The 13,654-nt window shown below is 40.6% G+C and overlaps 2 protein-coding genes across 2 annotated transcripts in view; one reads left to right on the forward strand and one right to left on the reverse strand.

The window, feature by feature from the left end:
• LOC148357495 (protocadherin-16-like) overlaps positions 1 to 13,654 on the reverse strand; it is a 187,571-nt gene that overhangs the window by 108,505 nt on the left and 65,412 nt on the right. The gene's annotated exons all lie outside the window — the stretch shown is intronic.
• LOC148357497 (uncharacterized) lies at positions 114 to 12,391 on the forward strand. The gene is made up of 2 exons (XM_088345482.1): positions 114 to 202; positions 11,067 to 12,391. Exon 2 carries the CDS (start codon positions 11,104 to 11,106, stop codon positions 12,076 to 12,078), a length of 975 nt encoding a protein of 324 aa, XP_088201608.1. The 5' UTR covers positions 114 to 202; positions 11,067 to 11,103; the 3' UTR covers positions 12,079 to 12,391.

Here is a 13,654-nt window from a genome sequence, read left to right on the forward strand (position 1 = left end):
GAAAATTAAAGCGCCAGTGAGTTTGATTCGAGCACTAAATGTCGAGAGCAAAAAAGCACAAGAAAGGATTCAAACTACAGAAACTCAAAGTGACCATAAAGTATTATTTTTCTTCCCAATTTTTTCCCAGCCTTTTGCAAAGAAAAAAGAAGGAAAGAAAGAAGGATGGTAAAAAAGAAGGAAGGAAAGAAAGAAAGGGACGGTGTGTAATATTTAGTGCCTCCTAGCAGTACAAAAATCACTCATTCAGTAAAAAAAAAAAACAACAACATTTATTTAAATATACCGTATATGCCCTGCGATTGGCTGGCAACCAGTTCAGGGTGTCCCCTGCCCACTGCCCGGAGATGGCTGGGATGGGCTCCAGCCCCCCCGCGACCCTAATGAGGATAAGCGGTATGGCTAATGAGATGAGATGAGATATATATATATATATATATATACAGTGGAACCTCGGTTCTCGACCATAATCCGTTCCAGAACCCTGTTCGAAAACCGATTTGTTCGATCACCGAAATCATTTTACCCATTAAAAATAATGTAAATCGTTTTAATCCGTTCCAACACCCTGAATGTTTACCTTGAATGTTTAACGTAAACTTAAAGCCAACCCAGGCTGATCGTACGTTCTCGTTATCGTAATCTTCCGTACAAAAGATTACGCTAACATGAACATGTAAGAATAAAAAAATCAGGTCGTTTACAAGTCATTTAGCACCCGGGTCTCCACAACAAGTGGTGAGCGGTTAATTGGAAAGGGGGCTCCGTTCCAGCACCCTCAATGTTGGGCTCCGTTCCAACACCCTAAATGTTTACTGAATGTTTAACGTAAACTTAAAGCTAACCCAGGCTAATCGTACGTTCGCGTTATCGTAATCTTCCGTACGAAAGATTACGCTAACATGAACGTGTAAAAATAAAAAAAAGGATAAAGAAAAGAATTATGAATAGGATTTTTACCTTTGTGGTGGTCAGCAGAAGGCGCAGGCAAGATCAGCAATAGTTGTACGCACTACTTTTCTTTTTTCATCTGTAGCAACTTTGCTGCTTGCACTGACTTTCTTCTGAGGCATAATTAGGGGCTAAAACACTTCGTACACCTATATTAAAAGCGAAAGCAAAACGAAGCACGTCCGCACGCTATAACAGTTGGTCACGAAAAGAGGACTCCAATTTGTTCGAACTGAGAGGCGTTCGAAAACCAAGGTTCCACTGTATATATATATATATATATATATACATAATGTATGATATGGATCTTAATTTCTATGAGAAAATCATTGGTCGAGAAATTTGTATTTCCTTTACACAGTGGAATCACTACTGAGGTCACCGTCTTGTTGCCTGCTGTGGCACTGGTTTTCATTTGCATTAAACAACAGTGCCTTTTAGTGGTCGGATATTATACAATGTAACAACAAAAAAAATATATATTTGATATCAGTGGAACTCTTTTATCAGAATATTTTGAAGAAAACCTGAAATGGCCCAACCTGATCCACAAACTAGTTCCAGTGACCCCCAAGTAATTGAGTTTGAGACTCCAGCTTTAACACCGGGAGAGGCTCTCCCTGGTGCTGCACTTGGATTCCCCCAGTGACCAGCATCATCAAACAAGGTAGAATCCCCTTTGATTGGGTCAAGGCCCCAGGTCCCCTATCTGTTCAGAACCGTTGACCTCCCCTTGAATGAAACAGGGCGAAGCGTGACGTTCGCCGACTGTTTTCTATCAGGGGCCAAGTACAAAGCGGCTTCTGAAAGAATCAGGGCCTCATTTCTCAGCCAACAGGTGCTGGGGAGAGCGTTCACGCGCGAGAATAAAGAACATATGAGGATTAAAATGCGGTCGGCTCAGAAACGAGAAAACACGACCGAGGTGGAACACGCTTGATTATCGCGGCAATGTTTTCAAGCTGTATAAACACAAGACTTATCAAAGAGACAGAAGAGATAGATTGTTACAGAGACGAAATGGGCAAAACAGAAGGGGGATTGGTCTAAGAAAAATTGTTTGGGGTATAAGGTCATTTGAACGAAACTCCCTTGTTGGAAACAAAAAAGCGGCATTGTCTTCTGAGGTCTGGGGTTTGATTTCAGGCTCTGGCCTTCTTCTGTGGGGTTTTGATGTTCATACTTAGCCCGAGATCATTTTGCCCACGTACGATAAGCCCCTGATACATAACATGATTTCGTTCTGATACGAAGATCACAAAGGGAAATTGTCATATATCAGGGAAAAGATATCTATTGTCATTAGTTCTAAAACCTGGTAACCTTGATAGAAACATTAAATTAACAACATAGTATAGACCCTTTCGTAAGTTTGTAAGCATTGTGACATATCAGGTGGAGGTGGGGAGGCCGTGAGGTGATTAGCCTGGAGGCAGAATAATCTCCATGCTCGTCAAAACACTAAAGAAATCAAACTTTCATTTCTGCTAGTTTGGTGTTTAAATGTGATTCTGTTGTGTGTTTGTGTGCCAGGATCTCAGAAAAAAAATCTCAAATGATCGTAAAATGAAGCTTTACAGGATCCCAGCGGACACTGATTAAGGAAAAATAAGAGTTGTGGATGTATTAAATCAAAAAGGTTGGACTGAGGCACTCATCAAAAATTCATAAAAGGTAAGATAAATTAAACTTTTATGATTGTTGCTATCTAGTCCACATCACATATCATATTGGCAAAATATTTTGTTATTTTCTCAGCTAACTGTTAGCTTGTAGCCTAAATAACAAAACACCGCGTGGGTCGAAAATAAAATAAGGCACACATTGCAAACAATCGTTGGATATACAGTCCAAGTAATTCATTAGATACATTGAATTATTCATGTATTTATTGTTTTTAGTAGAAGCATCTCTTGAGGTTACCATGCGCTCAGAAAATACAAAATACGTTGATATAATAAGTAATATGGAATTAAGAGCAAAAATCATAATAGTTGATTGTATCTTATCAAAACCTATCTATATGAAATAATAATCGTCCCCTGAACTTAATAGCAAGTCAGGCCACCTTCGGCAGCAATAATAGAAATCAAACGTCAACGATAATTGGTAATGAGTCTTTCACATTGCTGAGCTGGAATTTTGGCCTACATTTCTTTTCAAAAGTGTTTTAAACGTGCAATAATGTATGGGTTAGTTGTGAATGACTCATTACCGAATATCATAAACGTTTGATTTCAATTATCGCTGCGAAACGTGGCCCAACTTGCTCTTAAGTTAAGGGGGCAACTATTTTTTCACATCAGGCCAGATAGGTTTTAATCTTTCTGTGCCCTAATAAATAGAATCAAAATTTCAAAATTAAATTTTGTATTTCCTTGGGTTGTCTCTGTGTGACATTAAAATCGGTTTAATGATCTGAAACCTATGTGAGTGATAAAAACGCAAATAACAATAATCAGGAAGGGATAAAATCCGGTATTTTATGGATTGTATTTATGTACTATGTTGCCCAAGGTTCACAATGATGCTAAAGGAAGAAGCAGAAATATGAAAACCAAAGCTTGTGATTATGAAGAAATACAAAGAAAGCACACAAATTGTTACCTTCATCAAAATTATAGCTGTAACCAATTCACAATAGGAAGTATTATTGAAAATCGGGCAGTGATTCAGAAATAATATCTATTGGCGTGAAAATTCTCACAGGTGGAACATTTTAAAAACAGTTTAAGTTTGATCTGCCATTTTGTCCCATCCTCTACATCCACCCAGCTCAAGTCACATCACACTGAAGGTGAATAATATTGTATATTTCTTTACCTTTCTATTTCTTTACAATTGCATGTTATCATATGCACGTATATTATTAAGGGCTTAGAGCTAATACTACATGTTTCTATCCCCAACCTTTTGGCAAATTCCCTTTAATGGTATTACTTAAACATACACATTTATGTTACACATAAGTACTATGTACTATTTTGTTATTTTAATGTTTTTACCCGGGATTACGGGTTTCTGAATGCATTAGATAATTTGCTCAGGTGGTCTACACCCCGCTATACAGCAATTTTCAGACCGTACAAAATTGCCTCTTTATACAACTGACTTTTCCAAAATCTTTTGACACTTTTGTAGGTCGTTGACATTTAGCAGAATGTATTTAGCACACCTCACAAAAGAAAATGTCAGCCAGACACGCAAAAATGTCAGCCATGTTGACACAGAGAAAAGTATTGAACTACTCTCCTGGAGATTTAAATAGCAGAGAGCACTTTGACCCTCCGAAGAAGCACTTTGTTTACGTCACGGTCCGCCCCTGCACATGAATCTGCCCTCAGGAATCAAACTGGGATTTACGTTTGACCACTGCAATAATGGCAACATTTGTTTGGGAGTCTAATACTTTTTGTGTGAGGGACAATAAGAACCACCAATCACAGTGAAGGGATTAGGTCATGGAGCGGAAAGTGGATTTTGTTCTCTTTTCTTGTCCTGCACTTAGTTACTTTGCAGGCTGGTGACAGTGAGGATACTTTTTGACTGCCTAAACCAGGAGTGTCAAACACATTTTTGCTCAAGGGACACATGGTAGGAAAAAAAAAATCTCACGGGGCCGGACTGTTAGATTAAAAAGAGAGAACGAGATAGAGATAGAGAGAGACATAGAAAGAGAGCACAAGCAAGATCGAGAGACAGAACAAACGAAATCGAGAGAGAGAGAGAGAGAGAGAGAGAGAGAGAGAGAGAATGAAACAGAGAACAAGAGAGAACAAGAGAGATATGAGGGGGAGAGAGACAGAAAAATAGAAGACTGAGAAAGATAAAATGAGAGAGTATAAGAGGCAGATAAAGAGCAACAGAGAGATAGAGAGAGAAAAGAAGACGGAAAGACATATATAGAACGATAGCAGAGAGAAAAATAATTAAATAAAGATAGGGAGAGAGAAAAAAGAAAAAGAGAATGAGAGATAACGAACGTAAGAAAGATAGAAATAAAGAAAAAAAGGAGAAAGAGAGAGAATACAGAGGAATCAAGAAAAAGAGTAAAAAGAGAGGGAGAAAAGGAAACCATTGGCAGCTTATGTTTGACAACCCTGGCCGAAATTGAATAGTAGTGACTTGAGTCACAGAGGATAAGGGAGCTTTTTTTTTTAATTTTTACTAGAGAAGTAAACAACAAAACAAAAAAAAGAGTCAGTAAGATTAAGAAGTATACTTTTTGAGTAGCAAGTATAACGTTGGATTACAAATAGTAAAAAAAGATACAGTTTATCCTGGATATACTGCATTATAAATACGTATATATATATATATATATATATATATATATATATATATACCGCATGGCCACTCGCAGGGAACACAGAGACAGACAATTCACTCGCTCATTCACACCTAGGGACAATTTGGACCAGCCAATTAACCTGGCATGCTTGTTTTTGTAAATTGGGAGAAAACCGGAGTGCCCGGAGGAAACCCACGCAAGTACGGGGAGAACATGTAAACTCCACACAGGAAGGTTAAATCTCATGACCCCAGAACTGCGCGAACACACGCAAACCACTGCGCCGTGCTGCCTGTAATATATATATATATATATATATATATATCATCATCTCATCAGCTGTACCGCTTATCCTTATTAGGGTCGCGGGGGGGCTAGAGCCCATCCCAGCCATCTCCGGGCAGTGGGCAGGGGACACCCTGAACTGGTTGCCAGCCAATCACAGATTATATATATATATATATATATATATATATATATATATATTATATTATGGTGTTTGAAAACTTGCCAATATTCAGTATTCATATTGACTGTGCAATTGCAATGATAATTTTCCTTTTTTACGCTCAATCATCATATTCGCATTTTTCCAAGTCATCGACTGCTTGACATCAATCATCAAGAGCTCAGATAACGACGACAGATGAGTTTGTTTTCAATCATGGCGGACAACTGCCAGATTACGCCCAAATCCCTCAGGGTGGCGGCTCCGACAGCCGTATTTTCTCAACTGCCGTCTACGGATCAACGCCAACGATGAGCGCGAAGCGATGCCGGCCGGTGCTGGAGACCTGCGACACACCGACGTGGGAACGAGCGGACCTTCGCCTCGGCACCAGGCCAATTTTCGTTTGCATTCTTCAATTGGACGTACTATGGAATGCGGTGCCCCTTTAATTTGGTTCCCTCACTTTCCCCCCGTCTATTGTTGCAAACAAATTAGGCGAGCTAATTCGCTGCTGGTGATGTATTAACATCCAGTCTCAGGTTTATTATTTCAGTCACACTGCGTTCCGAAATCAAAAGACATAAGAGATGATTTTGGACTAGCGGGGTGGAGAAACGGGAATCAGAAGGGCAATCGATGTTCTGTATAAACTGCGTGCATGCGCAGTTGCGCACTTGCCAGGGCCTCGTACAAGAAAATATGTCCAGCGCATAAAAACCAAGGCACGAAAATACAAATTCAGTTGCAATTTCAGCTAAATAGACAGTGCAAACAGGTTCTCTTGGCAGTAGCTTTTAAATGCAATGATAAAGTTGCACGAAGTAAAGTCAATACATTTTTGGAGAACCGTCTCTTTCAGTTGGGTTCACGAAAAAGAGCAAGCTGTATCGGATTCCAAATGCCTCTTCAGATTGATTTTGGTGCTTTAATCCTTGTATTAACCATTGTTGTGTAACTTTATGCGCAAAAGCAAAGAAGGAAAAAAAAAAAAAATTAAAAATCTAAGAAAAAAGAAACAAAAGAAGAAAACAAAAGAAAAAGGGGGAAAAAGAGAAAAGACGAAGCAGCAATAAGTAAGAAAAAGTGGGAAAAGCAAAAAGAAATGCAAAACGTTTTGGGGGGGAAAGCAAAATGAGAAAATAGGGAAAGAAATTGAAAATATAGGTTTTTGGTTTCTCTTTGGTTGCTGTTGTGTTGTATTTAAATTTCCAAAGTCAATCATGTTGCCGGGCAGCACGGCGGTGCAGTGGTTAGCAGTTCTAAGGTCTTGGGAACCTCCTGTGTGGGTTCAAATCCAGCTACCGGACTTCCTGTTCTCCCGAGCTTGCGTGGGTTTCCTCCGGGCACTCCGGTTTCCTCCCACATTCCAAAGACAGGCATTTCAGGAGGATTGGCCGGTTCAAATTGTCCCTAGGTGTGAATGTGCCCTGTGATTGGCTGGCAACCAGTTCAGGGTGTCCCCTGCCCACTGCCCGATGATTGCTGGGATGGGCTCCAGCACCCTCGCTACCCTACTGAGGATAAGCGGTGTAGCTAATTAGATGAGATGGGAGAATCATGTTGCCAACATTGTACTTCTGCTAAAAAGTGTGATTAAATACAGTTCTAGATTGTGCAAACAACCAAAAAATAAAATCACCAAAAATGTAAGTATTACGTAACAATACATTTTTTTTCAAAAGTGGTCATCTCATGTAAAAGTTGTTGCAAAAACAACCGCATTTGCGGGTCATACAACCTTTCCAATTGTACATTAGTGAATTAATTAAGATGTGAAAACGAATTTATGTCGTGATTGCCTAAGTGGAGCCACCTGGGGTAATCGTTTGGTGCGCTGGAGCGCGCTTCCTGATTGGATGGTGTTCCCCACTTAAGCTGTCAGCGTCCAGAGATGGACGTTCGAGTGTACTCCTCGTATCTCTGAGTGTGACTCCAGATTACAAGGTACCCACGACTTCTCTTGCCTGATTCATGCCTGCCTCTCGTTGTTTGACCTATTTCCGTTACAAGTTTTGCGACCTACTCTCCCGCCCTGGCCATCGACTTACCCGCTACGCTGCACCTTACGTCTTCCTTTCTAATAAAAACTGAAACTAACGCTATTGGATCCGAGAGTCTGTTCTGGTTCATGACAATTTAGCATTGCCGGAAACTCAGCAAAATAGAATTTGATTTGATGTTTTACAATAATTTGGTTGCCACAAATCGGATTGATGTTGCTCACAATCATTCAAAGTGATGATCACAGACTTTGTGCGAACCTCAGACCTGTGGAAGCTTAGAGGGAACTTTGAGTGCAATATCTCGGTTAAGTGCAATATCATGGTTATGTATAGTTTTCATTTTAGATGTTCCAGACATTGGTTCCAAAAAAGTTGTTGCAGAGGAAGTAATTGATTTTATTTTCGTACTGTTAAATGTTTTGACAATGTACTGCTCATTTTATGTACACTTGACTTCAAGGTATTTCAGTTATCATGTTGACTTTGATCGTTTTAGTAGCTCTCTGAAACAGTTTACAGTAATTCAATTAGAATTTCAATACAACTAAGAAGACTAATCTTTCACTTAGACCAAAAACTAGCAGTGCAGGAACTAAACTTAGGCTTAGCAGCAACTTGTGTAAAAGTACATAAAAACTTAAATAGCTCCCTGATTTTTTTACAATAATTAAATAATTAATATTGTCAAGACAACCAACATGACTTAAACTAACTTAAAACAAAAAGTGCATAGAAATTTCAACAGAGCTGGCAAATTGCTAAGTGTGGGCACTCCCGCTTCAGAGCCAGATTGACAAACTAATGCTATGGTAACAGCTTAACACTCAGCCTTCCACTTTAGCGTGCTTTATGTGATCTCTCTCAATCACAAACAGACATGCTTGATCGAGGAACTAATGTTATGATAACCGATTGTCACGGAACGGAACGGGAGGCAGGAAGTAGGAACTCATTTGCGTAGACGTCCTCACACTTTGAGAAAGAAATGTTGTCCAAAACACAAACGGACCAGACCAAAAAACAAAAAGGGTCAAACACAGGCAAAACTACAAACTAGGCATTTCCAGAATTAAACAGAACTTGCAAGAATCTCTCAGAATGTTACACTGAAGTGCAACAAAGTCCAACAAGCACAACAAGTATAATCAAGCATAAACAAGTTTTCAACAACGATCTGGCCAAGCACAGTTCAAGAGGGCATGTTTAAGTACCCACAGGAGTAATCAGAAAATGCCAGTCAGCCGGTGTCAAGGGGCGGTGCCAGCTGGGCGCCACGGCAACCATCCAGAACCTGACAGAGATAATATATCAGTCTCCACCTGAGACTTTTGTGTACATCAGGGAATTTTTTTAATTTACCTTTTAATGTTTTCCCCCCACAAAACGTATGTAATTATTCATTACTAAATAATGTGGTGCCTAATATTTTATTATTATTGATAAGACATCATTAAAAAAATCTAAGGAACCCTTTGGGACCCGTTTTCCTAAATAGAGCGGGTTTCTTAGGTGCTACCAGTAGGGGACAGTTACCCTTTACTTGACAACGCCACAATGAAAGGCCACCAGAGCAGGGGTGTCGTTATCATTTTAATGCAGTTTTTTATCCATCCATCTATCCATTATCTGCACCGCTTATCCTCAGTAAGGTCGCGGTTGTCCAGCAATCTTCGGGCAGTGAGCAGGGGACACCCTGAACTGATTGCCAGCCAGTCGCAGGGCACACAGAGACAGACAACTCACTCCCTCATTCACACCTAGGGACAATTTGAACTGTCCAATTAACCTGACATTCATATTTTTGGAATGTGGGAGTAAACCCACGCAAGCAAGGGGAGAACTTGCAAACTCTGCACAGGAAGGCTGCTAGCTGGATTTGATCCCATGACCTCAGAATGGTGGAGCAGACGCGCTAACCTCTGAGCCGCCCAGCATATTCATATTCTTTCTTAATCTATTATGTGATTTATGGAGTCTGACTGCCAAGAAACATCGCAATTGCAACAGATACAAGCATTTTCAAGCACGTCACCGAATATACAAGAATTTTCCTGTCCTTGAAAAAAAAACAATAAAATTCAAACATTTTCAAGGATTTCAAGCACCCGTACAAACCCTGAGTAGACCCTGAGATACCATGTCTTGTGACAATTTTAGTTTATGGTTTGGAATAAGAAGTTTTCTGCCCCACTTTGCACCATTTACCCCACTATACAGCATCAACAACAAATTGTTTCATGTGCCCAAAAACCCAAGCCAAAAAGTTACACCTCTGAGTAATTTTTTGGTCGACATCATATAAGAAATTAGCCTGCTTTTGGTTTGTGTCATGGCATCATTAAAATGCTGATATACTAATGGCTGAAATCCTTCCCAGAATGCCTTTCTTTCTTTTAATTCAGTTGAGAAACACGTATGCTTCATAAAAGACGCAAAAAGTGCATACCTGATACAATACTGATGACAAAAAAGGAAGCAAATACATGGTTACCATGGAAAGGAAACTGATTTTCAAGAAAACAAAGACAGCACATGCTTCATTACCCTCGCAATCATGAAAATGCCAACATGCTATTGGTTGAATGACCTCCCACAATGCTTTACTCTTTCTTTGTTAAGTTCAGAATCGCATGTGCTTCGCGAAGACTTACTACAGTAAGTCAGCAATACAAGAATGTATTTTTGCACTGATTTTTAAGCTATGGGTCCTTAAAATAGCATTGATTTTAAAAGGGAGAAGTAAAAACGTGATAACCATGTAAACAAAGTTCATGATTATAAAGAAATTCAAAGAAGGAACACAAAACTCTTCAATCAGTTCAGAATATTGTGTGCTTTGTAGTGGCCTTGTGAATTTGGGCTATAATACTTTCTTAATTGTACTATGTTTATTAGCTATAGGGCTTGCAGTGATGCTAAAGAACCAAAAAAATAATCATAATAGTCACGAAGACTGATTGTTAACGGCCATGCAACTTAGTGAGGATAGCGATTTGTGTGTCTTTTTCATATTTCTTGATCACTGCAAGATTCCTTTCTATGATTATTGGGTTATTGCTTCTACCTTTAGCATCACTGCAATCAATACAGGACAACAAATGAAAATATAAACCTCCTATTGGTTAAACTTCTTCACACAATGCCTTTCCCTTCATTCAGAATCTCAAGTGCTTTGAAAAGACTTTGAGTGTCACCAATACAATTATGATAGTCAAGAGAGAAGCAAAAGCATAATAACCATGAAACGCAAGAAATACAAAAAAAAGCACACAAATTGGTACTAATTCTCAAGGACGTGACCAATAGACATTTAGAACTATGAGTCGGCAGAACAATTTTGTATTTTTTTTACTGTGTTTTTTCATTACAGATCCAAAGCTTGCAACGATGCTATCACGGGGCTCCCGATGAGGACAACCCCGCTCCCTCCTCCGAAAAAGCAGGAATGGAGAGAGGCAGGTGCGGTCGTCGGCGAACGAGTCGGACTGGCGATCGCCAGGGGGGGTCGGACAGGCGATCGGCACGGGAGTCGGACAGGCGATCGGCACGGGAGTCGGACAGGCGATCGGCAGGGGAGTCGGACAGGCGATCGTCAAGGGAGTCGGACAGGCGATCGTCAAGGGAGTCGGACAGGCGATCGTCAAGGGAGCCGGACTGGCGATCGGCAAGGGATCCGGACTGGCGATCGGCAAGGGATCCGGACTGGCGATCGGCAAGGGAGCCGGACTGGCGATCGGCAAGGGAGCCGGACTGGCGATCGGCAAGGGAGTCGGACTGGCAAGCAAGGGAGTCGGACTCGCAAGCAAGGGAGTCGGACTCGCAAGCAAGGGAGTCGGACTGGCAAGCAAGGGAGTCGGACTCGCAAGCAAGGGAGTCGGACTGGCAAGCAAGGGAGTCGGAGTGGGGAGCAGAAAAATCAGATGTGCGGACTGGTGATTCAGGCAGGCAGACGGGTCGACAAGCAGGCATGGCATGCGGATATCGGGACAGGCGGACGGACGGATCTCGAGACTGGTGGGAAGGCAGGCAGATGGGCGGACGTCGAGACAGGCGGAAGGACGGACCTCAAGACCGGGGGGAAGGCAGGCGGACTGACGGACAGGCTGGCGTTGATGTCGACGGGGACCTCAGACAGCTCGGCGCCAAGTCCCTCAGGAAACCCTACCCGAGGCACAGCAATTGCCACGACGGGCGGGCCGTGGTTCGAGTGGACAGGAAAGGCGACCTCACTGAGCGATATCCAAACAGCGTCCTCCAACTTTCCCCAAATTGTGTTGGGATCATTCGCTGAGTTCACAGGGTCTGGCCAGACCATTCTGTCACAAAACGGACCAGGAGGCAGGAAGTGTGAACTCAAAAGCGTAAATGATCTGTCACTTTAATTGGAAAATAAAAGTTGTCCAACACACAGGGACCAAAGACAAAGCAAAACAGGCTTAAAGGCAATCAAAATTACAAACAAGGCATTTACTCAGAACAAACAGGCATGAACAGGTTTTCCTCATAGTGAAGCAATGGTCTGGCAACGGGCAGTCCCAAAACGAGCCCTTAAGAATCCCACACGCAATTAAGTCAATCTGTGTCAGCCGGTGTGAAGGGGCGAGACCAGCTGGGTGTCATGGCGACCATGCAGGACATGACAATGCTAATGTATTCCGAAACCTGAGTACCACAGGTAAAAAGATGAAAATGACATGGAGCCCCCCAGACTTTCTTACCCGGCCCGCCAAATGAAAATGTTCAAATATATATAAAAGTGTATTGATAGTACTATTGATAAAAAACTTTTTTTGTGCCAACTTGTCCGTTTGTCCACAACAAAAATACTGCTACAGAAATGTTACATAAATACTAGAAAATTACTCCAAAAACTAAATATCAAATTCAGTGCTTGAAACTATTATTTGCTATCATTGAGAAAATAAACAATATATATACCATAGACATACAAAAAAAATACTAGTACAGTAAAGCTATGATATGAAAATAAAACTACAAAAATACAACAAAGTACTCCCATGGAAATACTACCTATATACCACAGAAATACTAAAACAATACCATTATGTTAATATTATAATTAAACAATATTCCGAAAGAAATATCCCAACAAAAGTTCTACAAAAATACAACTACACCAATACTACAGTAATACTAAGAAAAAATAAAAACAATAACATTAAAGTGATACTACAAAAAAAACTGTAATTCAACAAAACTAAATATCAAATGAAGTGCTAGAACAGGGCCCAATGTGTGTTTTTTTTTCTTTCTATAAATTGTGAATGTTTAGAACACAATTTGATGAAACTAAATATATTCAAAAACAAATATAGAAAAATATAAGATGTAGATGTCTGGATGTATATTTATTCATGAATGCAAAGGTCTCCAGGATGGGCCCCTTGGCCACATTTCTTAACTCAATGCAACCTGCGACTCCAAATAATTTCCCACTCTTGTACTAAGTACCACTTATTTGTATAAAAGTAACAACATTCCAAATAAATGTACATGTGAAAGATCAGTATTATCACACGCTACTCCCTGTTATGATGGCGCTTCACACGGAAAATCAACAGCGTCCGGATGAAGAGGGTGCTGTATCTGAGTCAGATCCAGCCACTGGTAACCATGGAAACCATTACTATCTGTTTTATGTGGAGGAGCAAACCCCGATGCAAAATACAGGCCTGGAGAGGAATGTTCACCACCAGGCTGTACTTGCCCAATACTCACCCCAAAAGGTGGCGCCCCGACAACCCTGTCGATTAAGGAGTTCATGAACCGTGAAAGAAAAGATTACATTTTAATTACAGACGCCCCCCTACTTAGGAACATTCGAGTTACGAACAACGGTACATACAAACATTTTTTTCGAGATATCTGGATATTGCTGTAAGTTAGATATTGTGTTTGTGCACCCTTTTCCGAGTAGAGGACAGTGCTGTAGTGCTT

This window comes from Urocampus carinirostris, chromosome 10 (assembly GCF_059441175.1).
Source record: "Urocampus carinirostris isolate Australia breed hairy pipefish chromosome 10, RoL_Ucar_1.0, whole genome shotgun sequence".
Classification (NCBI taxonomy): Eukaryota; Metazoa; Chordata; class Actinopteri; order Syngnathiformes; family Syngnathidae; genus Urocampus; species Urocampus carinirostris.

Excerpts from the sequence above, each read along its gene's own strand:
- LOC148357497 (XM_088345482.1), top strand. The coding sequence starts at position 11,104 with ATGAGGACAACCCCGCTCCCTCCTCCGAAAAAGCAGGAATGGAGAGAG.